General features: G+C 39.2%; 1 protein-coding gene across 2 annotated transcripts; it reads left to right on the top strand.

The window, feature by feature from the left end:
• The first annotated feature begins 20,815 nt into the window (after nt 1-20,815).
• LOC126252554 (glucose-fructose oxidoreductase domain-containing protein 2) lies at nt 20,816-27,876 on the top strand. 2 transcript variants are annotated; one of them, XM_049953455.1, is made up of 2 exons: nt 20,816-22,083; nt 27,361-27,876. In XM_049953455.1, exons 1-2 carry the CDS (start codon nt 20,983-20,985, stop codon nt 27,382-27,384), a joined length of 1,125 nt encoding a protein of 374 aa, XP_049809412.1. In that variant the 5' UTR covers nt 20,816-20,982; the 3' UTR covers nt 27,385-27,876. The 2 variants fall into 2 exon arrangements, with proteins under 2 accessions (XP_049809412.1, XP_049809411.1); XM_049953454.1 differs by lacking the exon at nt 27,361-27,876 and having other exon boundaries at nt 20,816-23,584.
• Nucleotides 27,877-27,940: the final 64 nt, after the last annotated feature.

Below are 27,940 nucleotides of genomic sequence, written 5' to 3' on the forward strand. Positions count from 1 at the left end.
TTTCTTTTATCTCATCATACATTTCATCAATTTCTTCATCATCTGTAGAGCTAGTTGGCATATAAACTTGTACTACTGTAGTAGGCATGGTCTTTGTGTCTATCTTGGCCACAATAATGCGTTCACTATGCTGTTTGTAGTAGCTAACCCGCACTCCTATTTTTTTATTCATTATTAAACCTACTCCTGCATTACCCCTATTTGATTTTGTATTTATAACCCTGTAATCACCTGACCAAAAGTCTTGTTCCTCCTGCCACCGAACTTCACTAATTCCCACTATATCTAACTTTAACCTATCCATTTCCGTTTTTAAATTTTCTAACCTACCTGCCCGATTAAGGGATCTGACATTCCACGCTCCGATCCGTAGAATGCGAGTTTTCTTTCTCCTGATAAGGACGTCCTCTTGAGTAGTCCCCGCCTGGAGATCCGAATGGGGGACTATTTTACCTCCGGAATATTTTACCCAAGAGGACGCCATCATCATTTAATCATACAGTAAAGCTGCATGTCCTCGGGAAAAATTACAGTTGTAGTTTCCCCTTGCTTTCAGCCGTTCGCAGTACCAGCACAGCAAAGCCGTTTTGGTTAATGTTACAAGGCCAGATCAGTCAATCATCCAGACTGTTGCCCCTGCAACTACTGAAAAGGCTGCTGCCCCTCTTCAGGAACCACATGTTTGTCTGGCCTCTCAACAGATACCCCTCCATTGTGGTTGCACCTACGGTACGGCCATCTGTATCGCCGAGGCACGCAAGCCTCCCCACCAACGGCAAGGTCCATGGTTCATGGGGGAACGAATAGTAATCAAATGGAAGTGCGAAGGATGTAAAAATGCTATAAAAGATCGCATATTATAAACTGAGGCAAAATGAATGGGAGATTTCAGGGATAGGCAGATGAACATATAAATTTGTCCCTAACATCAGGGAGAGATTAAAAAAAAGATTTCTTAATGCATCGCTCCACCCATTGCTGCACCGATGGTCTAGGGGTAACGTTTTTGATTATTAATGAAAATGTCTTCAGTTCTAGGTTCGAAACCTTTTTTGTTTTTTTTGTCATCAGTCTACTGACTGGTTTGATGCAGCCCGCCATGAATTCCTTTCCTGTGCTAACCTCTTCATCTCAGAGTAGAACTTCCAACCTACGTCCTTAATTATTTTCTTGACATATTCCAATCTCTGTCTTCCTCTACAGTTTTTGCCCTCTACAGCTCCCTCTAGTACCATGGAAGTCATTCCCTCATGTCCTATCATCCTGTCCCTTCTCCTTATCAGTGTTTTCCACATATTCCTTTCCTCTCCGATTCTGCATAGAACCTCCTCATTCCTTACCTTATCAGTCCACCTAATTTTCAACATTCATCTATAGCACCACATCTCAAATGCTTCGATTCTCTTCTGTTCCGGTTTTCCCACAGTCCATGTTTCACTACCATACAATGCTGTACTCCAGACGTACATCCTCTGAAATTTCTTCCTCAAATTAGGGCCGGTATTTGATATTAGTAGACTTCTCTTGGCCAGAAATGTCTTTTTTGCCATAGCGAGTCTGCTTTTGATGTCCTGCTTCCTCCATCCGTCATTGGTTATTTTACTGCCTAGGTAGCAGAATTCCTTAACTTCATTGACTTCGTGACCATCAATCCTGATGTTAAGTTTCTCGCTGTTCGAATTTCTACTACTTCTCATTACCTTCGTCTTTCTCCGATTTACTCTCAAACCATACTGTGTACTCATTAGACTGTTCATTCCGTTCAGCAGATCATTTAATTCTTCTTCACTTTCACTCAGGATAGCAATGTCACCAGCGAATCGTATCATTGATATCCTTTCACCTTGTATTTTAATTCCACTCCTGAACCTTTATTTTATTTCCATCATTGCTTCCTCGATGTACAGATTGAAGAGTAGGGGCGAAAGGCTACAGCCTTGTCTTACACCCTTCTTAATACGAGCACTTCGTTCTTGATCGTCCACTCTTATTTTTCCCTCTTGGTTGTTGTACATATTGTATATGACCCGTCTCTCCCTATAGCTTACCCCTACTTTTTTCAGAATCTCGAACAGCTTGCACCATTTTATATTGTCGAACGCTTTTTCCAGGTCGACAAATCCTATGAAAGTGTCTTGATTTTTCAGAATTGCCTCTCTCGTCCCTTTACTTTTCCTAAAGCCAAACTGATTGTCACCTAGCGCATTCTCAATTTTCTTTTCCATTCTTCTGTATATTATTCTTGTAAGCAGCTTCGATACATGAGCTGTTAAGCTGATTGTGCGATAATTCTCGCACTTGTCAGCTCTTGCTGTCATCGGAATTGTGTGGATGATGCTTTTCCGAAAGTCATATGGTATGTCGCCATACTCATATATTCTACACACCAACGTGAATAGTCGTTTTGTTGCCACTTCCCCCAATGATTTTAGAAATTATGATGCAATGTTATCCATCCCTTCTACCTTATTTGACCGTAAGTCCTCCAAAGCTCTTTTAAATTCCGATTATAATACTGGATCCCCTATCTCTTCTAAATCGACTCCTGTTTCTTCTTCTATCACATCAGACAAATCTTCACCTTCATAGAGGCTTTCAATGTATTCTTTCCACCTATCTGCTCTCTCCTCTGCATTTAACAGTGGAATTCCCGTTGCACTCTTAATGTTACCACCGTTGCTTTTAATGTCACCAAAGGTTGTTTTGACTTTCCTGTATGCTGAGTCTGTCCTTCCGACAATCATATCTTTTTCGATGTCTTCACATTTTTCCTGCAGCCATTTCGTCTTAGCTTCCCTGCACTTCCTATTTATTTCATTCCTCAGTGACTTGTATTTCTGTATTCCTGATTTTCCCGGAACATGTTTGTACTTCCTTCTTTCATCAATCAACTGAAGTATTTCTTCTGTTACCAATGGTTTCTTCGCAGCTACCTTCTTTGTACCTAAGTTTTCCATTCCAACTTCTGTGATGGCCCTTTTTAGAGATGTCCATGCCTCTTCAGCTGTACTGCCTACTGCGCTATTCCTTATTGCTGTATCTATAGCGTCAGAGAACTTCAAACGTATCTCGTCATTCCTTAGTACTTCCGTATCCCACTTCCTTGCGTATTGATTCATCCTGACTAATGTCTTGAACTTCAGCCTACTCTTCATCACTACTATATTGTGATCTGAGTCTATATCTGCTCCTGGGTACGCCTTACAATCCCGTATCTGATTTCGGAATCTCTGTCTGACCATGATGTAATCTAATTGAAATCTTCCCGTATCTCCCGGCCTTTTCCAAGTATACCTCCTCCTCTTGTGATTCTTGAACAGGGTATTCGCTATTACTAGCTGAAACTTGTTACAGAACTCAATTAGTCTTTCTCCTCTTTCATTTCTTGTCCCAAGCCCATATTCTTCTGTAACCTTTTCTTCTACTCCTTCCCCTACAACTGCATTCCAGTCGCTCATGACTATTAGATTTTCGTCCCCCTTTACGTACTGCATTACCCTTTCAATATCCTAATACACTTTCTCTATCTGTTCATCTTCAGCTTGCGAGGTCGGCATGTATACCTGAATATACCTGAACTATCGTTGTCGGTGTTGGTCTGCTGTCGATTCTGATTAGAACAACCCGGTCACTGAACTGTTCACAGTAACACACCCTCTGCCCTAACTTCCTATTCATAACGAATACTACACCTGTTATACCATTTTCTGCTGCTGTTGATATTACCCGATACTTATCTGACCAGAAATCCTTGTCTTCCTTCCACTTCACTTCACTGACCCCTACTATATCTAGATTGAGCCTTTGTGTAGTGTTGGCAGAAGAGCCAACACCGTGTTGCTAGAGGAGGCTGAGATGCACGCGTTCAAAGCTCACGCAGACTGGCGTGAGGTCTGGAACAATTAAAGGAGTTGAGTCTAATAAGAAAAGAACGTAGTTCTTGGAATACTTAACTTTAATCCATAATTGGTGTACATCGCTCTTGTTGATTCGTTAATAACAATCTCAATATAAACTGGTAATGGCGCCTTGCTAGGTCGTAGCAAATGACGTAACTGAAGGCTATGCTAACTATCGTCTCGGCAAATGAGAGCGTATGTGTCAGTGTAGCATCGCTAGCAAAGTCGGCTGTACAACTGGGGCGAGTGCTAGGACGCCTCTTTAGACCTGCCGTGTGGCGGCGCTCGGTCTGCAATCACTGACAGTGGCGACACGCGGGTCCGACGTATACTGCCGGACCGCGGTCGATTTAAAGGCTACCACCTAGCAGGTGTGGTGTCTAGCGGTGACACCACACTTTGCATTTCCCTTTTCAGATTTTCTAGTTTCCCTACCACGTTCAAGCTTCTGACATTCCGTGCCCCGACTCGTAGAACGTTATCCTTTCGTTGATTATCCAATCTTTTTCTCATGGTAACCTCCCCCTTGGCAGTCCCCTTCCGGAGATCCGAATAGGGGACTATTCCGGAATCTTTTGCCAATGGAGGGATCATCATGACACTTCTTCAATTACGGGCCACATTTCCTGTGGATACACGTTACGTGTCTTTAATGCAGTGGTTTCTATTGCCTTCTGCATCCTCATGTCGTTGATCATTGCTGACCACCACTTAAACTTTCATTAATAATCAGCATTGGCGGCCAAAGACTTCCGGCATAAGAAGTTAGCCTCATTCTGCCAACGGCCTTGTCAAAGAGGGTGGAGGAGCAGATAGAGGTTCAGGACACTCTCTTGTCCTAGGGGTGGGAAATTGCCCCTAAAGGCGGAAGAATCAGCAATATCAATGGCATGAGGATGCAGAAGGCAATGGATATCACTACATTAAAGACACATAACGCATCTTCACAGGACATGTGGCCTGTAATTGAAAAAGTGTCATGATGATCTCTCCACTGGCAAAAGATTCTAGAATAGTCCCCTATTCGAATCTCTGGGAGGGGACTGCAAAGGAGGAGGTGACAACGAGAAAAGCATTGAATAATCAACGAAAGGATTGAGTTCTACGAGTAGGGGAATGGAATGTCAGAAGCTTGAATATGGTAGGGAAGCTGGAAAACCTGAAAAGGAAAATGCAAAGGTTCAAAATTGATATACTAGGGGTCAGTGAAGTGAAATGGAAAGAAGACAAGGATTTCTGCTCAGATAAGTATAGAGTAATGTCAGCAGAAGCAGAAAACGGCATAATGGCAGTAGGATTTGTTATGAATAGAACAGTTCAGAGATAGGGTTCTTCTTGTCAGATTCAACAGCAAACCAACAATGACAACGATAGTTCAGGTATACATACCGACATCACAAGCTGAAGGTGAAGAGATAGAGAAAGTATATGACAATATTGAAAGAGTGACACAGTGCATAAAGGGAAATAAAAATCTAATAGTCATAAAGGTCTGGAATGCAGTTGTAGGTGAAGGAGTAGAAAAAAAAGGTTACAGGAGAAGATGTGCTTGGAACAAGAAATGAAAGAGAAGAAAGACGAATTGAGTTCTGTAATACATTTCATTAGTAATAGCGAATACTCTGTTCAAGAACCCCAAGAAGAGCAGTTACACTTAGGAACGACCAGGTGATATGACAAGATTTCGGTTGGATTACGTTACGGTCGGAGAGCATTTCCGAAATTAGATATTGGATTGTGAGGTGTACCTAGGAGCAGATATAGACTCAGATCACAATGTAGTAGTGATGAAGTGTAGGCTGAAGTTCAAGAGATTAGTCAGGAAAAACAATGCACAAAGAAGTGGGATACAGAAGTACTAAGGAATGATGAGATACGCTTGAAGTTCTCTAAGGCTATAGATGTGGCAATAAGGAATAGCGCAGTAGCCAGGAGAGTTGAAGAGGAATGGGCATATCTAAATGAGCAATCACAAAAGTTGGAAAGAAAAACATAGGTAAAAAGAAGGAAACTGCAAAGAAACCATGGGTAACAGAAGAAATACTTCAGCTGATCGATGAAAGAAGGAAGGACAAAAACTTTCGGGGAAATTCAGGAATACACATCGTTGAGGAATGAAACAAATAGGAAGTGCAGGGAAGCTAAGGCAAAATGGCTGCATGCAAAGTGTGAAAAAACCGAAAAATACATAATTGTCAGAAGGACTGACTCAGCATACAGAAAAGTCAAAACAAAGAGTGCAATGGGAGTTCCACTGTTAAATGCATAGGAGAGAGTGGATAGGTGGAAAGAGTACACTAAATGCGGAAAGACTTGTCTGATGTGTTAGAAGAAGAAACAAGTCTCGATTTAGAAGAGGTAGAGGATCCAGTATTAGCATCAGAATTTAAAGGTGGTTTGGAGGATTTAAGATAAAATAAGGCAGAAGGAATACATAACATTCCATCAGAATTTCTAAAATCATTGGGGGAAGGAATAACAAAACGACTACTCACATTGGTGTGTAGAATGTATGAGTCCAGTACCATCTGACTTTCTGAAAAATATGTTGTTGTTGTTGTGGACTTCAGTCCTGAGACTGGTTTGATGCAGCTCTCCGTGCTACTCTATCCTGTGCAAGCTTCTTCATCTCGCAGTACCTACTGCAACCTACATCCTTCTGAATCTGCTTAGTGTATTCATCTCTTGGTCTCCCTCTACGATTTTTACACTCCACGCTGCCCTCCAATACTAAATTTATGATCCCTTGATGCCTCAGAACATGTCCTACCAACCGATCCCTTCTTCTAGTCAATTTGTGCCACAAAATCCTTTTCTCCCCAATCCTATTCAGTACCTCTTCATTCGCTATGTGATCTACCCATCTAATCTTCAGCATTCTTCTGTAGCACCACATTTCGAAAGCTTATATTCTCTTCTTGTCCAAACTATTTATCGTCCATGTTTCACTTCCATACATGGCTACACTCCATACATACACTTTCAGAAACGACTTCCTGACACTTAAATCTATACTCGATGTTAACAAATTTCTCTTCTTCAGAAACGCTTTCCTTGCCATTGCCAGTCTACATTTTATATCCTCTCTACTTCGACCATCATCAGTTGTTTTGCTCCCCAAATAGCAAAACCCCTTTACTGCTTTAAGTGTCTCATTTCATAATCTAATTCCCTCAGCATCACCCGACTTAATTTGACTACATTCCATTACTCTCGTTTCGCTTTTGTTGATGTTCATCTTATATCCTCCTTTCAAGACAATGTCCATTCCGTTCATCTGCTCTTCCAAGTCCTTTGCTGTCTCTGACAGAATTACAATGTCATCGGCGAACCTCAAAGTTTTTATTTCTTCTCCATGGATTTTAATACCTACTCCGAATATTTCTTTCGTTTCCTTTACTGCTTGCTCAATATACAGATAAAATCGGGGGCAGGCTACAACCCTGCCTGACTCCCTTCCCAACCACAGCTTCCCTTTCATGACCCTCGACTCTTCCAACTGCCATCTGGTTTCTGCATAAATTGTAAATAGCTTTTCGCTTCCTGTATTTTACTCCTGCCACCTTCAGAATTTGAAAGAGAGTATTCCAGTCAACATTGTCAAAAGCTTTCTCTAAGTCTACAAATGCTAGAAACGTAGGTTTGCCTTTTCTTTATCTAGCTTCTAAAATAAGTCGTAGGGCAGTATTGCCTCACGTGTCCCCATATTTCTACGGAATCCAAACTGATCTTCCCCAAGGTCGGCTTCTACCAGTTTTTCCATTCGTCTGTAAAGAATTCGCGTTAGTATTTTGCATACGTGACTTAGTAAACTGATAGTTGGGTAATTTTCACATCTGTCAACGCCTGCTTTCTTTGGGATTGGAGTTATTATATTCTTCTTGAAGTCTGAGGGTATTTCGCCTGTCTCGTACATTTTGCTCACCATATGGTAGAGTTTTGTCAGGACTGGCTCTCCCAAGGCCGTCAGTAGTTCTAATGGAATGTTGTCTACTCCCGGGTCCTTGTTTCGACTCAGGTCTTTCAGTGCTCTGTCAAACTCTTCACGCAGTATCATATTTCCCATTTCATCTTCATCTATATCCTCTTCCATTTCCATAATATTGTCCTCAAGTACATCACCCTTGTATATACCCTCTATATACTCTTTCCACCTTTCTGCTTTCCCTTCTTTGCTTAGAACTGGGTTTCCAACTGAGATCTTTATATTCATACAAGTTGTTCTCTTTTCTCCATAGGTCTCTTTTTCCTGTAGGCAGTATCTATCTTACCTCTAGTGAGATAAGCCTCTATATCCTTACATTTGTGCTCTAGACATGCCTGCTTAGCCATTTTGCACCTCCTGTCGATCTCATTTTTGAGACGTTTGTATTCCTTTTTGCCTGCTTCATTTACTGCATTTTTATATTTTCTCCTTTCATCAATTAAATTCAATATTTCTTCTGTTACCCAAGGATTTCTATTAGCCCTCATCTTTTTACCTACTTGATCCTCTGCTGCCTTCACTACTTTATCCCTCAGAGCTACCCATTCTTCTTCTACTGTATTTCTTTCTCTCATTCTTGTCAACTGTTCCCTTATGTTCTCCCTGAAACTCTGTACAACCTCTGGTTTAGTCAGTTTATCCAGGTCCCATCTCCTTAAATTCCCACCTTTTTGCAGTTTCTTCAGTTTTAATCTACAGTTCATAACCAATAGATTGTGGTCAGAGTCCACATCTGCCCCTGGAAATGTCTTACAATTTAAAACCTGGTTCCTAAATCTCTGTCTTACCATTATATAATCTATCTGATACCTTTTAGTATCTCCAGGGTTCTTTCATGTATACAACCTTCTTTGATGATTCTTGAACCAAGTGTTAGCTATGATCAAGTTATGCTCTGCGCAAAATTCTACAAGGCGGCTTCCTCTTTCATTTCTTAGCCCCAAACAATATTCACCTACTACGTTTCCTTCTCTCCCTTTTCCTACTCTCGAATTCCAGTCACCCATGACTATTAAATTTTCGTCTCCCTTCACTATCTGAATAATTTCTTTTATTTCATCATACATTTCTTCAATTTCTTCGTCATCTGCAGAGCTAGTTGGCATATAGACTTTTACTACTGTCATAGGCATGGGCTTCGTGTCTATCTTGGCCATAACATTGTGTTCGCTGTGCTGTTTGTAGTAGCTTACCCGCATTCCTATTGTTTTATTCATTATTAAACCTATTCCTGCATTACCCCTATTTGATTTTGTATTTATAACCCTGTATTCACCTGACCAAAAGTCTTGTTCCTCCTGCCACCGAACTTCACTAATTCCCACTATATCCAACTTTAACCTATCCATTTCCCTTCTTGAATTTTGTAGCCTACCTGCCCGATTAAGGGATCTGACATTCCACGCTCCAATCCGTAGAACACCAGTTTTCTCTCTCCTGATAACGACGTCCTCCTGAGTAGTCCCCGCTGGAGGTCCGAATGGGGGACTATTTTACCTCCGGAATATTTTACCCAAGAGGACGACATCATCATTTATTCATACAGTAAAGCTGCATGCTCTCGGGAAAAATTACAGCCGTAGTTTCCCCTTGCTTTCAGCCATTCGCAGTACCAGCACATCAAGGCCGTTTTGGTTAGTGTTACAAGGTCAGATCAGTTAATCATCCAGACTGTTGCCCCTGCAACTACTGAAAAGGCTGCTGCCCCTCTTCAGGAACCACACGATTGTCTGGCCTCTCAACAGATACCCCTCTGTTGTGGTTGCACCTACGGTACGGCTATCTGTATCGCTGAGGCACGCAAGCCTCCCCACCAACGGCAAGGTCTATGGTTCATGGGGGGGGGGGCGAAAAATATCATCCACATAATTCTGAAGACTGCAAGTGCTGACAAGTGCGAGAATTATCGCACAATCAGCTTAACAACTCATACAGCTAAGTTACTGACAAGATTAATATACAGAGCAATGGAAAAGAAAACTGAGGATATGCTAGATGATGATCAGTTTGGCTTTAGAAAAGGTAAATGCACCAGAGAGGTAATTCTGATGTTGCAGTTGATAATGGAATGACGATAAAGAAAAATGAAGGTGCGTTCATAAGGATTTGTGTATGTGGAAAAAGTGTTCAACAATGTAAAATGGTGCAAGATTTTCGAAATTCTGAGAAAAATGGGGTAAGCTATAGGGAGAGACAGGTAATATACAATATGTACAAGAGCCAAAAGGGAATAATAAAAGTTGATGACAAAGAATGAAGCACTTGGATTAAAAGGGGTGTGAGACAAGGATGTAGTATTTTGCCCTTACTGGTCAAGCTGTACATTGAAGCAGTAATGATGGAAATAAAAGGAAGGTTCAGGAGTGGAATTATAATTCAAGGTGAAAGGATATCAATTCGCTGACGACATTGCTATTCTGAGTGAAAGTGAAGAAGAATTGCATGATATGCTGAATGGAATGAACAATATAATGAGTACAGGGTATGGATTGAGAGTAAATCAAAGAAAGACGAGAAGTAGCAGAAGTAGAACAGCGAGAAACTTAACATCAGGACTGATGGTCACAAAGTAGATGAATTCTGCTACCTTTTCTGCTAAGTAAGCAGTGATGGACAGAGCAATAAGGACATCAAAAGTAGACTAGCACTGGCAAAAATTCCATTCCTGGCCAAGAGAAGTCTACTAGTATCAAACATTGGCCGTAATTTGAGGAAGAAATTTGTGAGACTGTACATCTGGAGTACAGCATTGTGTGGTAGTGAAACATGGACTGTGTGAAAACCAGAACAGAAGAAAATTGAACCATTTGTGACGTGGTGCTCAGGCGAATGTTGAAAATTAGGTGGACTGATAAGGTAAGGAATGAGGAGGTTCTGTGCAGAGTAAAGGAATATGTGGAAAGGACTGACAAGGAGAAGGAAATGAATGATAGGACATCAATTAAGATATCAGAAAATGACTTCCATGGTACTAGAGGGAGCTCTAGAGGGCATAAACTGTAGAGGAAGATGGAGACTGGAATACATCCAGCAAATAATTGAGGACACAGGTTGTAAATGTTACTGTGAGATGGAGAGGTTGGCATAGGATAGGAATTTGTGGCGGGCCCCATGAAACCAGTCAAAAGACAGTTGATCCAAAAAAAGGGAGATCCATGAAGTGGATTGATACATTACTTAACTGACCATGGCCCTTATGCCACATATCTATACAAAGTCAGAAGACAGATGCATGATAGACGTATCTTCAGACCAGACATTGTGGGACTGCACTGCAGGTTGCACAATTCCGAGTCCACACTTGCTGAGTATGTACTGAGAGAGGGTCATAGCTACCAGCCAGAGTCCCATGCCCTTCGCTTAGCAAACAAAGGCCATAAACTCAACCTGCTGGAAGCCCTGGAAATTAAGAAACATCTAGCTTACAGTCCAGATCTAATCTTAAATGACCAGACACAGCTTAACACTTCCCCTCTCCTAAACTTCACACAATCTTCTTTATTTTTCATTACTTCCCACTCTGTCTGTTCCTACATACTACCCCATTTTCCTGTATTCATTGAATTCTTTTATTTTATTGAGATTGCCTATGAAATCCACATAGACTGTATTTTCAATTGTTAAAGCTTCCTTTTAAGTGGTACTTTTATTACTTTGCATGTTTAATATCTCTTGCAGTTGTCTCATCGAATATTGATTTTATTTTACTTGGTTCATTTATTTAACGCAAACTGTTACATATGTTTGAGCATAAAGTATATGCTTTTCCTTTTTGCTCCTTTAGAATTTGTGTCTTGTTGAAATCTGTTAATTTTTAAAATTCAGTACGACCACACTTTCAAAGACTGCATTTACTGTATGTTCCCTCACACTCCTCCATTTTATGCATTTATTCATCTCTGCTTATCTTACTGATGTTGCTTAAGTTCCTTATATAATGTGTAGCTACATTGATAATTGTTTCTTCTTTTAATTGGTTGGTGTATCATTCTCCAAGTTTTAAACTGTTACGTAGACTTGCTGTTCCTGTTTTGTGTTAAAGTTTTTGTTTCCTATTTACTCTGTGTTTATTTATTTACTGTTCAACTTTTTACTTTCGTGCTACCTCCATACCGTCAAAGATGTTATTTACTGTCTGTTTCTGCTTCAGTCTAGATGTGTAACTTCTCTTCCAACGTTGTTTAGAAACATTGTAACTTCTTTGGTGACAGTAGTCAGTAAATATCTGAAGATGGGCTTGTAAGCCAAAAACCGGTTAACACAATAAAAGTAATACTGTAGAACAAAAGAAAACTAGCGCTTTTCATTTATTAAAAAAATATACATACAAACACATCAATCAACATTTATAAGGGAAGAAATAGAGCCCATTTACCTTGCACATTATGTATTTATTTCTTAGATAACTAATAACCTACCAGCAACTTCGACCTTTATTGCTATTGGTCCTACAAGATAGCAGCATACCGCAATACAACTACCTGTAAGAGTCAGCTTCCTTATGGAACAAGATATTTCATTCACCCACGTTGGAAAATAATGCCAAAAATGAACAGACAAAATCATCTCTCATACAAAATAGATGCCCAAATAGCTTTCCAGTCTACACAGATGCCCCTCAAGACATCAGAAGCAACACTAATAAACCCTATTGGGACATTTGCAGTTCCTAATGAAGTATCCAATTACACAGTGATATGACAGCAACTGTGAACTGGACTTTGGACTCCCTGTAGTCTTAGTTACATACATACAAATACTACAGTCAGAGAGACATATTAATAATATGTGAAGTGGCCACCAATGGAATAAGGAAAGAATTTCCTTGTGTTTTAATTTTAACTGACTCAAATAATACTCTCCAGATAATAGAAAATTCATATCAGAACGCACCCATGTACGTATGGATTATGTACAGAAAATAATGAGTCTGCTTCATACTGCAAGAAAAGATGATACTGATGTAATCTTCTTGTGGATCAAAGAACGTACAGGCATTTTAGGAAATGAAATAGCTGACAAGTGTGCTAAAGAAAGTACAACTGAAGGTTATTTCAAGGACCTAGACTACCTTTTAGTGATTTTATACAGAAAATACGCCACCACTCAGAGGAAGAATGGAACAACAGATGTACACTTCCCCACAGAAACATGGAAGATTCTATACTGACATTCAAATCGAACAACTGAAAAAAACCTTGGTTTAACGGAATCAGAACGAAAAAATGGAACTAGAGATCCTTAATAAGAGTATGATTAGGACATGGATATTATCTCAGTCACCTTATAACCTTAATGTCGTGGATTCCCCAATGTGCAGCCAAGACAGTGAAGAAGAAGCTGTCTTTAATCATGTCATTTTAGCATGCTCCAAATACCGATGACAGCAAACGAATTATGTCTAAAGCTGACCTAGCTGAAGATTCCCTTGCTGACATGCAGTAGAATGTTATTAGATATGAAAGATATTCAGATTTATCACATATTTTGAGTATATCTCAGAAACTCAGACATGAATATTTAGTTTATTTGTAAATCACATTAATGTATAAAAAATGGTTCAAATGGCTCTGAGCACTATGGGACTCAACTGCTGAGGTCATTAGTCCCCTAGAACTTAGAACTAGTTAAACCTAACTAACCTAAGGACATCACAAACATCCATGCCCGAGGCAGGATTCGAACCTGCGACCGTAGCGGTCTTGCGGTTCCAGGCTGCAGCGCCTTTAACCGCACAGCCACTTCGGCCGGCTATTAATGTATAACTTCGGTTTAGTTATAGATAACTATATCAGAATAAGTAATCTGTAAATCTTATGACATATAAACAAAATCAGATGATTAGTCACTGATTATCACATAAAAAACAAATAAATAAATAACTAATAATGCCATAAAACTGTGTTTTTGTCTTACATCAGAACTGACATTTGTACTATAATGTTCCTGAATGAAATTTCTTTGTGCATTAGTTATGTTATTGTAAAACGTAAATAATTATTCGCTTTCAGATATCTAGCCTTCCTTATGGAAGAACGCTCAATGGAAAATTTGGAATTTGCCATGAAAACAAAGCAAAATAATAACATAACGGTTCAAAAGACACATAGGCACAAAATCCACTACCATAACATGAGTAAACGCGGTGAAAATAGATTAACCTCAGATGTTACTAGACGACAACACCCCAGAGAACTTTCTTCTCCAGAAAAATGTGAAGTGACATGATGGCCCGTTGACAGCATGTATGAACGCCGCCATTTGAAATGTATTGTGGAATGTTTTCACATGATGTGACATGACAGCAAGTATGAACTGGCACTTAGTTTCCCTTCAGGGTCAATAACACAAAATAATGTCTCTGAGCACTATGGGACTTAACTTCTGAGGTCATCAGTCCCCTAGAACTTAGAACTACTTAAATCTAACTAACCTAAGAACATCACACACACCCATGCCCAAGGCAGAATTCGAACCTGCAACCGTAGCGGTCGCGCGGTTCCAGACTGTAGCGCCTAGAACCGCTCGCCACCCAGGCCGGCTCAGTAACACACATACAAATACTGCAGTCCCTAACGACCAATGGCGTAACATTTACAAAGCAAACACATTATTTGGAAATTCAATTCCGAGTCTGTCTTCTACATTAAAGATATACACAATAATAGGAAACACAGAACTATACAGGATATATGTTTAAAGGTCAGTTAATTGGTTGTCACGTCACGGCACTGTTACATCACAGTGGATTCACACTGTCCGTCATATCAAGTCACGTCACGCCATGTCACTTCGCTTAGCCCAATATCGAACTGTGAAAGTGAGGTTTTGAGCTAACGTCCATCGAAGAGCTACACAGTCAACATAGAGAGGCTACTTATCATGACCATGCGTTGACAGCGCTGTGGGTGGGAGTACATTAATTTCACTCCGCCCAACTCGCGTGTGACGTAATTGTGATGAGTACATGCAGAAACCAAAAAGATTAGGAGGTTAACTCCTTCGGTCTATCAAAGATGGCAGAAGCCATGCGTCGCCTTTTCGGTTTCTGTGATCAGTAGCAGTACTACCAGATGAATTAAAGGTGGAACTCATTAAATCTTCAATTGCTTTATTGATGCAAATATCATTCCCAAACTCGATGAGGACAACCTACAGATGCCAGATTGTGAGCGAGTATGTGAATTAGTGTATTTTGACATCTCCAACATCCAGAAACAACATAGTGTTGCTGTAGTTCACTTTTCATATCAAAACTAGAAATAAAACAAGGTGGATGCTAATATAAATGTTCGTTAGTGGGAGAAAGAAAGGTTTAAGTCTGACTTATTTGCTATGAGACATCATAGAGATCAACAGTCACAACATAATGTATAGTCAACTTTTCATTAAGTCACTGTGCACATAATGGGTACAGGCTTGACATTTCTCACATGACACATATTTTCTACTCATTTTAAAATTTGCGCAGTATTTTGTTCGCAGTATTGGAGTATATTGTATATATGTTGTCTGTCAAGTAAAGCAAGATGAAGACAATAAACTGCTTGGAAGAATTTTTGTAGTGGTATGTTATGCAGTTCAGTTTCTAAGAGCAGTGCTGTTGTAATCTGCTTCAAACACACATACAAGTGAACAAAACAAACAGCGAATTAAATAACAGTCAAATAAGGTAACACTTTATTGAAGCCAAAAATATACTTTCCTTTAACTCTCTTCTGCTATGGTTGTGTGAACACACTTGGAATTAATTATGCATATAAAAGACTTACTGATCAAATACACAAGAAGCAGTATGGACACTGAACTGCATTAAAATACAATGCTGCAGATAATTTACTCTGAATGTTTTCTGTAGTCACAATGAATACATAACGTTGAGGGCACTCAACACTCTGTACATGTAAGACTGAATTAGGCTCGCCTGGGCGACAACACTATCCTTTGGAGGCGGAAGAGGAACTTTGACGCATGACTGTACTCAAGACGGAAATGCAGGCACAGATCGCAGACACAACAGAATAGAAACGGCCGCACTTGGCCTGTGCTTCGATACTGGAAGAATGTGATGTAGCAGCAGTGCCACATTACTGTGGGAGGCATGGCTTACTGCTTCTTCCTGATCAGCGCCCAGTGATGCTGCTTGGCTGCGAAGCATCTCAGCAGTGATTGACAGTTGATTTGCTGCAGTCCATTATTGGCAACACCAGTATGTAGATTATGTTTTGTGTGCCAGGGCATACTGCATTGCTTACAGACATTGTTATTAACCACGAACTAAGTTTTTAGCATTGTGATGAACATCAAAACTGCATTCATAACACAGAAACGAGTAATTCTGGTGATAACGGAAAAATGGCAAAAGTGCTCAACTCCATGGTAATGCTTCATATTGCAGAAATTTTGACTTCCTTTTGAATGTAATTTAAAGAAAAATATTGACAACTATGTTAAAAATAACACAATACATAGGCCTACATGAGGAAAACCTGTACACACTTTCAATGGAAAGAACTTAGACATAACAGTAATTTAGCACTGTTGCCAAATAAATATAGATTTTTACGAAATATGTTTTCCTTGGTGTTTACAAGGCCACTGTAATGAATATTTGTATTAAATATCCAACTTATTTTATTTATAGTTATGGTGAAACATATACCGTGATAACGTATTGTTTTCAGATGTCAGAGTCATTAAGATAAATGCACTAGAGCACATAGTCACTTTGTAGTCCAGTTTGTACAGGGAGTTCAGATATTCCCATTACAAACATCGAGGTAGAAGGCAGTGAGTACATAATATTTTGAATAGGAACTCATATCCAGAAACACCATCCAATGATGCTACAGAGCGTCAGAGTTAAAAGGCGACAACACCTGTAGATGCACGTATATACAGGGTGATTCCATAATGACATTACAAACTTTCAAGGATAATATCAATCTGAGGTAAGAGTACCTGGTTCAGAAACAAACAAGTCGAAATTCACACTCGAAAATCATTCTGATATCTCTGACAGTGGAATATACGTACCAGTACTGTTGTTGCTAAGAAAGGGTTATGCAACTTTCAGAAGTGGTAGCATGGACTAAAGAAGAAAAAATGTCTAGTAAACATGGGCTCTAAAGTGCATACCTTAAGAGCTATAAGCGCTCATTCAATAGCGGCGATGTGTTTCACACAAGAGAGGACGAACAGGTGCTTATAGCTACTCAGGTATGTACTTTAGAGGGCAAGTTATGAGACACGTTTTGCTGTTTTGGTCAATACTACCACATCTGAAAGTTGCATACCCTACATTCTTAGCAACAACAATACCGATACATATATACCGCTATCAGAGGGATCAGAATGGTTTTCACTTGTAGCTTTTGATACATTCGTTTCCGAACCAGGGAACATTACCTCAAATTGATACATTTAGCCATCTCCAGCATCTTTGAAAGTTTGTAGCATTATCACAAAATGACAGAGATTTACAAGCGCCATCACTTATAACTTTGAAGCATTTTAGAATCTTTGGATGATGTTTCTGGACTTGGGTTCCGATTCAGAATATTATGAACTCATTCCCCTCCACAAGTCCTACAAATTTGTAATGGGAATTTCCGAACAACCTGCAGAAATCACACTACGAAAGAAGTATGTGCTCTAGCCTATTTATTTTTATGAGACCAACATCTGAAAACAACACATTGTCACAGTATGTTTTTCGCCATAACTATAACTATAAATAAAAAGACTACAGCCTTGCCGCAGTGGATACACTGGTTCCCTTGAGATCACCAAAGTTAAGTGCTGTCGGGCATGGTCGGCGCTTGGATGGGTGACTATCCAGGCCGGCATGTGCTGTTGCCATTTTCGGGGGTGCACTCATCCTCGTGATGCCAATTGAGGAGATACTCGACCGAACAGCAGCGGCTTCGGTCAAGAATACCATCGTAACGACAGGGAGAGGAGTGTGCTGACCCCACGCCCCTCCTATCTGCAACCTCCACTGAGGGTGACACGGCGGTCGGATGGTCCCAGTATGCCACTAGTGGCCTGAAGACGGAGTGAGTGTATATTTAATACATATAATCATTACAAAGGCCTTGTAAACACCAAGGAACGCACATTTCGTAAAAACCTGGGTACCCATAAGGCACCCATCACACATGCCCCAGCAACACAATGAAGACTCGTAGCTTGCATTGACAGTTACTACGACTACTATTATGTTGGTGACAGACACACTTAAGTATGTTGGCTCTCAGATGCAATACTTTCCTGGATAACATTTATGAACGACATAGTTTGTTGCTTGACATAAGCCCACACAAACATATTTTAATCAGTAAAATGATGACACTTTATGTTTTAACACAGACTCATAATCTATTATGGTTTCTATCAGTTGAGGAGGACTGGGAACTTTGCCTAGCCGTGCTGACTGTTACTCTGCAGAATTTTGTAATAACTCCCTATACTATATGAGATAGCTTTTATATACAGCAGAAGATACAACTTCAAAGTTGCGACACAGGTTGTGTGTGACTCTAATCGACTTAAAAATAAAAACAGGCACACTGGAATATTGGAATTTTCATTCAGTTTTATATTTTAAATTTTTCACATCTGTATTTAAACGCCTATTGTCCCATATGAATTGTCGCTAGTTGCTTTTCTCGACATATTTCATGAATCCTCAGCTCTGTCCAAGGCCCATGGGAAACAAATATGCCAATGAAAAGGTATTCACTGAAGTTTTTCATGTGTTATCGAGAGTTTGCATGTGTTTAAATGCAGAGTTACGAATTATTATACTGGTTTGAAATAATAACTCGCTCTTTGCTGGAGACAGATGCTGTGAGTCATAAGCCCTGCAGGATCATATGCCATGATACATGCCACAGCGCCTGTACATCTCATTTGCCCCACCTCATGCACACATGATGGCAATTTGATGTCACATACAGTATCAAAGACTTCAGGAGTGGCTATCTACTTCTGTGATCTTTTGATGTGAACCTCTCTCACACATGGGACACATTTTGCACTGTGCTTTTGTATCACTTGTTTCGTTTCGCTTTTCTTTGTTTTCATTTCGTCATGACTGAGTATTAGAACATAATGAAAGAGGGTGTTAAGGATTTCAGCATTGGATATAAAGACCAATTTTGCGACATTTCCTTATAGGAGTAGGGTGTCGAGACCCTTTTCACTAGGCTGAAATGTGTCAGGAGGTTGGAATTGTTCTGTAGAACTATCCTGATTTAGGTTTTTCGTATATATAATGGTGTTCATTAACATGTATCAACAGCATAAGTTTATTTTTAAAAACTACGAGGGCTGTTTTCAGGAATTGGTCTGTAATTGGAAACAGCGGGTAGCCATTGCTGTTTCAAACGACCAGCACGCTGAGGATCTCTCGAAAACATGTCGGTATTAAAGATATACTTAAATGAAAGCATTGTTGCCAGGAAATGAAGTGTTCTAAAAGAACTAGAGCCTTAGTCTTCCTTTATACACTATAGATAGTTAAGATTAAGTTATTTCTTAATTCTTTTTCAAATGTGTCAGTCGTTCCCGTTCTTTTTATTTTGGGCGTAGTTTGTTTCACCAGATGATCGGCATATTTTGAATACTTACTCGCATTTCCGCATTTCATGCCTAGTTTGTAAATTATTGTCGGTTCACTCCCAAGAGATGTACGTAACATAGAGTATTACACAACATACTTATGTGAAATTAATAAGGAAGGTCCAATATCTATTAGAAATGTGAAGGAGAAAAAAAATTGGTAATGGCAGGACTGACCCCCGCTACTTTACACTTCATAACTTCACACTCATAACCACTACATCACAATGAACTTCCGCAATTGAAAATTTTGTTCTATAACTTAGATGTCATGAAATCTTTAACTGCTGACAATTCACATGACGATAATTATAACAAATTGTATGAAGAACGACTTGTTTTTGTAAATCTTCACTGTGCCATTGCCATGAATGGCATACTTTCATAGTATACAAATTACGATACGAAAACTATCAACTAAAGTATTCAGAATGGCATCTCTTAAGCACCTCACATCAGATGCTAATGGAAATCGACACCAGTTCCTATGTTATTCGATCATTGCTTATGATGTCAAAATGAACTAAGTTTTGTGAACTGTAGGTTAACCTAGGTTTGTTTGAGCAGCTGCCATAGGGCTATAAGAATCATTCAAATGAAAACAAGACTCATGGAAAACAGCTAAGTTAACTGTTTTTAATTGCAAAAATATTTGCCATAACTGTTAACAGGTTTATCCCGCTGTGAGACAAGACAGTCAATGCTTTCTACCGAGATAGGCTAAGTGAATGGATGTAATGTGACGTGACAGACGGCATGAATATACCCTGGCTTAACAGACAGTGAGTTAAATACATGAATGAAAGAATCAAATAACTTCAAAGGAAGTCATGGAGATTCCTTTGGAAAGGGCATAAACAAATATCTGCTCTGTTCCGTTGTATCCGATCCAAGCTAGGGCGTGTAATGACCACAATGTTGATGGGGGCATAAAATGTTAACATTTCTTCAATTAATCAGTTCAGTTCTTAGACGTATTTTTTCTCAGTTGATGGAAAACATTCGCTGTTTCGGTTTATTCCTAATTTTCTCTCGTTGATAGTTGGTGAAGCTTCGTAGATACTCATTTCGAAAATTTTGGGGAAATACGAGGTTAGCGTATAAGAATGTTACGTCATTTGTTGAAGTTGGACTTCGCGGTTTACATAAATTGTAAAATCTGGTCAAATACTTTCTGATTATTATCAGATTAATAAATCACTATCAAATTAATACATGAAGAAATATTTTTTAATGTTTCATTGCTGAACAGTTGCTCCTACTTTTATTTTTTACGCGAACTTCGTTACTTAGAATCTCTGAGATGTTTGTTTATTGACTTGTACACGAGCTGTCAAAGTGTAAATTGTTTAGTTCGGGAAGTTACGATTGTGAGTGCAAGAAGAATCCTGCCATAAATACAGTAAAACATGAGTCCGTCAATATTTCGCGCAACTTGAGAGGAAGGCTGATGAAGTGTACTTGCCTTGGAAGATGTTGCCCGGTATTGGAGTATTTGGAACGGGTAACGTTGTGCGAGTTATTGTTCCATTTTTGAGAGAAAAGGGCTTCAAGATAGAAGCAATATGGGGTAGAACACTCACTGCTGCTGAAGAAGTATCTAAGGAACTTGAGATACCGTTTTACACTAACAAAATCGATGATGTGCTGCTGCGAAAGGACGTTGATCTTATATTTATCATGTGTTCACCAAACCTTCATGCACAAATTGCTGTTAAAGCTCTGGGTATTGGGAAACATGTGCTATGTGATAAACCAACCGGGCTATGTCAAAGCGAAGCATTGAAGATGGTACGAGCAGCACAGTATTATCCGTCGCTTATTTCCATTGTTAACCACAGCTTAAGATTTCTTCCCGCATTTTCCCAGATGAAGAGAGCTATTGCTGATGGGTACCTAGGCAGTGAGAATGAAATAACCGTCTGCGACGTACGTGTGCAGATGGGAAGCCTTCTTCACGATGGTTATGATTGGTTATGTGATGATACAATGGGTGGAGGTATATTAACTCTTGTGGGTAGCCACGTAATTGACCTTGTGTCACATCTGACTGGTCAGAGGGCTTCACGTGTCCATGGCCTTGTTCGAACTTTCACGAAGAACACAGATTATGTGCGTGGCATAAGGCAGATTTCTAGTCCAGACTTCTGTGCCTTTCAGATGGAGATGAGTGGTGGCACACTTGTCACTGCAACACTTAACAATCATCTTCCAGGAACGTTTAGCCAGGAAGTTTTAGTTTGTGGGCGTGAAGGACATTTAATGGTGCGTGGTGGAGACTTGTATGGGTACAAATCTGGTGCAGCTAAGGAAGAAGTCATATATTTGGACGTGGAAGATTTACAGCGTGGAGGATCTATTAATGCTGCTGCAATAAGTGTGATCCCACGCCCATACATGAAAGGATTATTTAAGATGATTAGTGCTCTTAGAGAAGCATTTCTGCCTGTTGAAGACAAGAGTGGATGGGTGAAGGAGCCCGTTGCACTGGCAGCAACATTTGAAGATGGTTTGTATGTGCAAGCGGTCATAGATGCGCTACGGAAATCTAGCGCAAACCGTGAATGGGTAAAGGTGAATGTTATTACAGAGGAACCAGATCCAAACCCACTATTGAGTGCTGCTGTGCGGCGTAGTGCCATATCCATGTGACATACAGATAACCTGCTGTAAAATAACTTCAGTACTAATGTCTGCTTAGCTAACAGGTTGTGCTATCCTTTGTTCAGTCAGTATTAGATGAGATGTGTCCAGTTGATGGAGTATTGTGATAGGTTAGCGTTGCTGTAGATGATGCTTTATCATTAATTACAAGGTTGTGATGAACTTCTCACAGACACTGCACCTCAGTACTTAATTGTGATTTTGTAAATTATTTTTATATTGTGTTTTAGAGAAGTTTTGTGCAGCTACACTAACTATCTGCATGCTGAATATAGAAATAAACTAAACCAGGGTTGACTTTACAGTATTTTTTCCTCTTTTTTAATGGTCACCAGTCTTTGGGTCTAGAGTAAACCATTTCCTGTGGAAGAAGAAGATCAGTAATGTAACGTAACTGGGAGTGTCCCCTCTTCTCACATTTTTAATAATAACCACCATACAGTATTAAAGATCTCATATCAGTTAATCTTGTTTAATACATTTGTTACTGAACTACCTGGAACCAATAGAATGTAGTGTTGATTTAATGCAACTGAGAAACATTATGGCACTGTTGATACCTGGGTAGAATAAGGTGCAAGTGAGAGAATCAACTAACCAAATGCAAGGATTAGCAGCAGATCGTTTTAAAAAGTCTTAACAGTGTGAGTGATTATTAGAACCAGAGACAGAGATAATTAATGAAATGTGATAACTGATACAGATGAGAGTGAAAGACAAATAAGTGTTTATGATGTTGAAATTGCATTTGGTTAATGGAGACTAACTTTCATTTTGCAGAGAAGTCATATTGTTGCCTTGAATTACATGAATTAAGTAGCTTGTAGTTCATCAGCTGCAGTACCTTCAACTGACATTTGACATTCGCAATACATTGGACATTTTATTGTATGGTAACCATTCAGTCATTACTTTTGGATAATGTGACTTTTATTGCTAGTCTCTGTTGATCCACCATGGATAGGGGACATCCGCTAGTTAATTAATTGCCAATTTCAATGCAACACAAAGCCCTGGTTGCTATGAATTCAATCATTTCAGTAGTCCTTCATTTGAAGACTTCCTATCAAGCCTTCGAGTGAAGCACTAGTAAAATGATCGAATTCATGACATCCAGGGTTTTATGGCACTATATGACATTATTGTTTATTTGGAGTAATGCTTATGGGGCCTGAAGATGGCATAGTGGAATGGCGAAACTGGTAGCCTTCAAAATAAAATAAAATCTCAGTTACATGGCTGTTGCAGAGTTTCATTATACTGAAAATTTTTTGCTATTGGTCATATTTTTATGATGAGATGCAGCAGCTATATTCCATGGTTGTGACACTGTATCTTAATTTTACAAGAGAAAGTTAAGCAGTAAAAACTTAAATTGCAATTCATTGCAATGTGTATTGTACAAATCTTTGGTACTAGAATGAGATTTTCACTCTGCAGCGGAGTGTGCGCTGATATGAAACTTCCTGGCAGATTAAAACTGTGTGCCCGACCGAGACTCGAACTCGGGACCTTTGCCTTTCGCGGGCAAGTGCTCTACCACTGAGCTACCGAAGCACGACTCACGCCCGGTACTCACAGCTTTACTTCTGCCAGTACCTCGTCTCCTACCTTCCAAACTTTACAGAAGCTCTCCTGCGAATTGGTAGAGCACTTGCCCGCGAAAGGCAAAGGTCCCGAGTTCGAGTCTCGGTCGGGCACACAGTTTTAATCTGCCAGGAAGTTTCATATCAGCGCACACTCCGCTGCAGAGTGAAAATCTCATTCTGGAAACATCCCCCAGGCTGTGGCTAAGCCATGTCTCCGCAATATCCTTTCTTTCAGGAGTGCTAGTTCTGCAAGTTTCGCAGGAGAGCTTCTGTAAAGTTTGGAAGGTAGGAGACGAGGTACTGGCAGAAGTAAAGCTGTGAGTACCGGGCGTGAGTCGTGCTTCGGTAGCTCAGTTGGTAGAGCACTTGCCCGCGAAAGGCAAAGGTCCCGAGTTCGAGTCTCGGTCGGGCACACAGTTTTAATCTGCCAGGAAGTTTCATCTTTGGTACTGTATGTAGGAAGGACAGATGGAACCAGATCTTTAACTTATGTACAAGTGATATGTGAGTAATTAGTGACATTACACATTACTTGTGTGTTCCATAGAGTAGATGTTATGGTAGCGTTGTCGCTTCCCATTCACGGGGCCCCGGGTTCAATTCCTGACGGGGTCAGGCATTTTGCCTGCCTCGAGATGACTGGGTGTTGTGTCGTCTGCATTGTCATCATTCATCCCCATTATGGTCGGAGGAAGGCAATGGCAAACCACCTCCACTAGGACCTTGCCGAATACAGCGGTGTGGGTCTCCTGCACCGTCCCCTGTGCTCCTCGGAGTATGGGACCTCATCATCATCATCATCATCATCATCATCATCATTGGGTAAGGATATCACATGGAGCTTAGTTTTGATTGTCCAATGGTTGACTCACATTGTTCGTTGCATGCTCTTCTTTACAGATTGTTTGATCTGACATTCTCTGCTGCAGCATGCCCATCTTAAAGATGAAGATTTATGATGGTATTTTGTTGTCCATTGGCCCTGCACACCTTTGCATTCTTTTACAGAATAGAATTCTCTTTTGTTGGACCACTTAACTGGAGGGGCTGGGATGGATTATGCAAATTACATCAGATTCATTGTACGTAAAGAATATCCCTTTCTTTAGGCCAAATCCACAGTTTCGACAACTTTTTTTTTTTTTTGCCCATGTCGATTACTTCTCATAAACATAAGGTCCATTGTATCCGTGGCATTAGGGTGATATGGACTCCCACATATTCTCTTTTGATGTTCATTATTTACTGCAGTATCAGTATAACCTACAGTTTGTGTTAAAAAGAGCTATTGTAATATCAGGTATTTAAATACTGTACCAGCAGTGTAAAATGATTTAACATGAACAGTCCGTAGATGGAAATTTTGGGCCATATTTTCATCTCAAATTTAAATTTCTTATAAAATATTGTGTAGGCCCTAATGCAAATGTATTACAAATATCTGTCAGAGATAATTACTAAATAATCAGAATGAGATTGTACACAGTATTATGTAAATTTCCTTACCCATTTATGGTCACACAAAGGTTTGCAACAAAATTAAAATCACGTTAATTCCCCAAGAAAGTTCAACAGCAGATGACAATTTCCAACTGTGATGATATAGTAATTTCATGGAGTTCAGCAACTATCTCACTTCCAAATGCAGACAACAATTGTACAGGTCTACACAACAATATAATTTGATACTGACAACTTGAATCATAGTTACATGACAGGTTCAGAGTTATGGGGAACTATGATTAATTGGAAGGAAAACATGCATTGATGCATATCATAATTTACTGTGTTATATGAATAAACATTAGTGGTCATAGAGTTGACATACACAGTTTGAGCATAGGAACTATTTTTATTGTTAATGGTGTTTAATAATTGTTTTGTGATGGCCTTTCTTCAACAGTTCATTAGCATCACAAGTTCATCCAGTACTAATAATGTTTTGTACAGAGTGCAATAGCTGTTGATGATGACTGATCCCAGTTCCAAAACATCTAAAAATAAAATTAGTCGTTTCGGAGGGTGGGTGGGTGGCGAGCGAGCCCCACTTCATAAAAATAAAATTATGATGATGAATCACCATGACCAATAAAATCTTAGTTGCAGTTGAAGACTTAGTTAATGAAAGAAAAATGAAAATTACGTGTATGTTTCAGTGGTACACAGTGTAGCATGGAATAAAACTGCAAAGTGTAACAGTGGCAAACAGAGCAAATTAGTTCATGTGGGGTTTTGGGAACTTGAAACATTTTCCTCGGTTGCATTTGAAATATCTTTCCATTTTACTTCTGTATGTATCCAGCTGTTTTGTTCTTAATGTATTTGCGGCATTTATTGCTCACATTTAATGACCTGATCTTTATGGAAAGAGGAGGAATATTTGTTTTTATTGTCATAATTTTCTCTTATTTTTCCATAATTAAGTAAACAGTTTGCAGCCCTTTGCCAGAAGCATAAGAAAACATACTACTTTTATTTATTTATGTGTTTGCATTAACCCTGTTGGAGAGTGACATCACAGGGCATATTATTAGCTTCACCCTGTGCATTACTGCTGAAGGGAGACATGGGGCAAGGAAGTGCCATTTTCCCTACACAGTACTGGCAACTTAACTCAGACAGTGACATTTGCATTTTGTTCTTTGTATGGACCAACTATCATTTTAAAAGTGACCTGCAGATGTAACAAACATGTAAATATTTAATGTATAGCTGAAAATTTTCAGTACTCACATAAAGCACTATTAAGCAGCATACAGAAATTAATGATAAAGACATCTAGGCTGCCATTGCACCTTTGCGTAGTTTAATCACAAGGGCTCAGAATACTCACATCATATACACTTTATTTCTTGAAGATTTTGTGATGTATGTTAGCTATGACCTAGGGATCCCAGACTTACAAAGATTAAGTCAACCCAAGGCACTGTCAACAGTGACATAATGTTTTTATTAACAGCAACTGAGAAGAAATGCACAATTGCCAAATGTAGTTTTTGTATAGTGTGACCATAATTTTATTTTTGTGGATGTTTCAGTTAACAAACTTTTATTTGACTGTGACTAACATTAAACTGTTTTAAGCCTGTAGTTGATTTAACTTTAGAAAACTGATTAAAAACTATGTAAACTGTTTTGTTAAGTCACCTTTCTGTGTGAAAATACCTGTCATCTAGACTTTGTACAGTGTTGTTTAGCTTTTATGCAATACTTAAGTCAGTATAGTTCTCCGAAGCAGTTGTGACTGTATAAAATAGAGGAACCACACACATTGCCCAAGTATGATACCTGAACCCAGTAAAATTTAAAGTTTCTGAATGATACTTATTGGGGTAACCTACTACTGAAAAGAAATGTCTTTCTCATGCCTTCTAGATATTTCATTGAAAGTATTGCAGATGCCTTGTTTTGACCTACATCTGTATTTCAACATACAGTAACTTTGAGGTGTCCTTATCTCCTTATACATTTACTAAACATTTGTATAGTACAAATTAATTTTGCAGTTATTACAAGTATTTCAGATTCAGTTAAAAATCTCATAAGCTATAACTCCTTGTATCTGATGAAACAAATATTTGTTTTTTATATGTTACAGGTTACAGTGCCAAACATTTCTTGAGAAGTACAAAAAAGAACTACATTTTGCTGAGTTATTACTGAATTTGATTTCACCTACTTTTTTTCTAACCCTGTATTGTATTCTGTGCTTCTAAACATAGTTGAAGTTGAAAGAAATTTATATGATTTTTTGCCTGTGATGAGAATGTCTGGCATTTGTGTAAGGATGTTGTCTGTAATGATGAACATTTGGACAGGGTTGTGAAAAATACCTTTGTTAATAAACATAGCGAAAATAAATGCAAGAAAATACTTTTATGTGTGTATTGAACACTTGAGCACTGACAAATGTTTAAAATTTGATAGCAGAGAAGAGCAATGTTTTCCCTTGGCCTCTGCACACACTATAATAATTTAAGAAGTTGGATATTTGTACAGTGCCTTGTAAAAATGCATTGTTTTCATGATTCTTTGATTGCCCTTATATGTGCTTAGCTGTACCAGAAGTGTTATACCTACAACATACAATAAAAAGTCACAAAATGCAAGTTGAGCAGAATTGTACATAACTTGCGACTGTTTTGGTCAGTTAGAATATGCTGTGTTTAGGGAAAAAG

Source organism: Schistocerca nitens, chromosome 4, assembly GCF_023898315.1.
Source record: "Schistocerca nitens isolate TAMUIC-IGC-003100 chromosome 4, iqSchNite1.1, whole genome shotgun sequence".
NCBI classification, from domain to species: Eukaryota; Metazoa; Arthropoda; class Insecta; order Orthoptera; family Acrididae; genus Schistocerca; species Schistocerca nitens.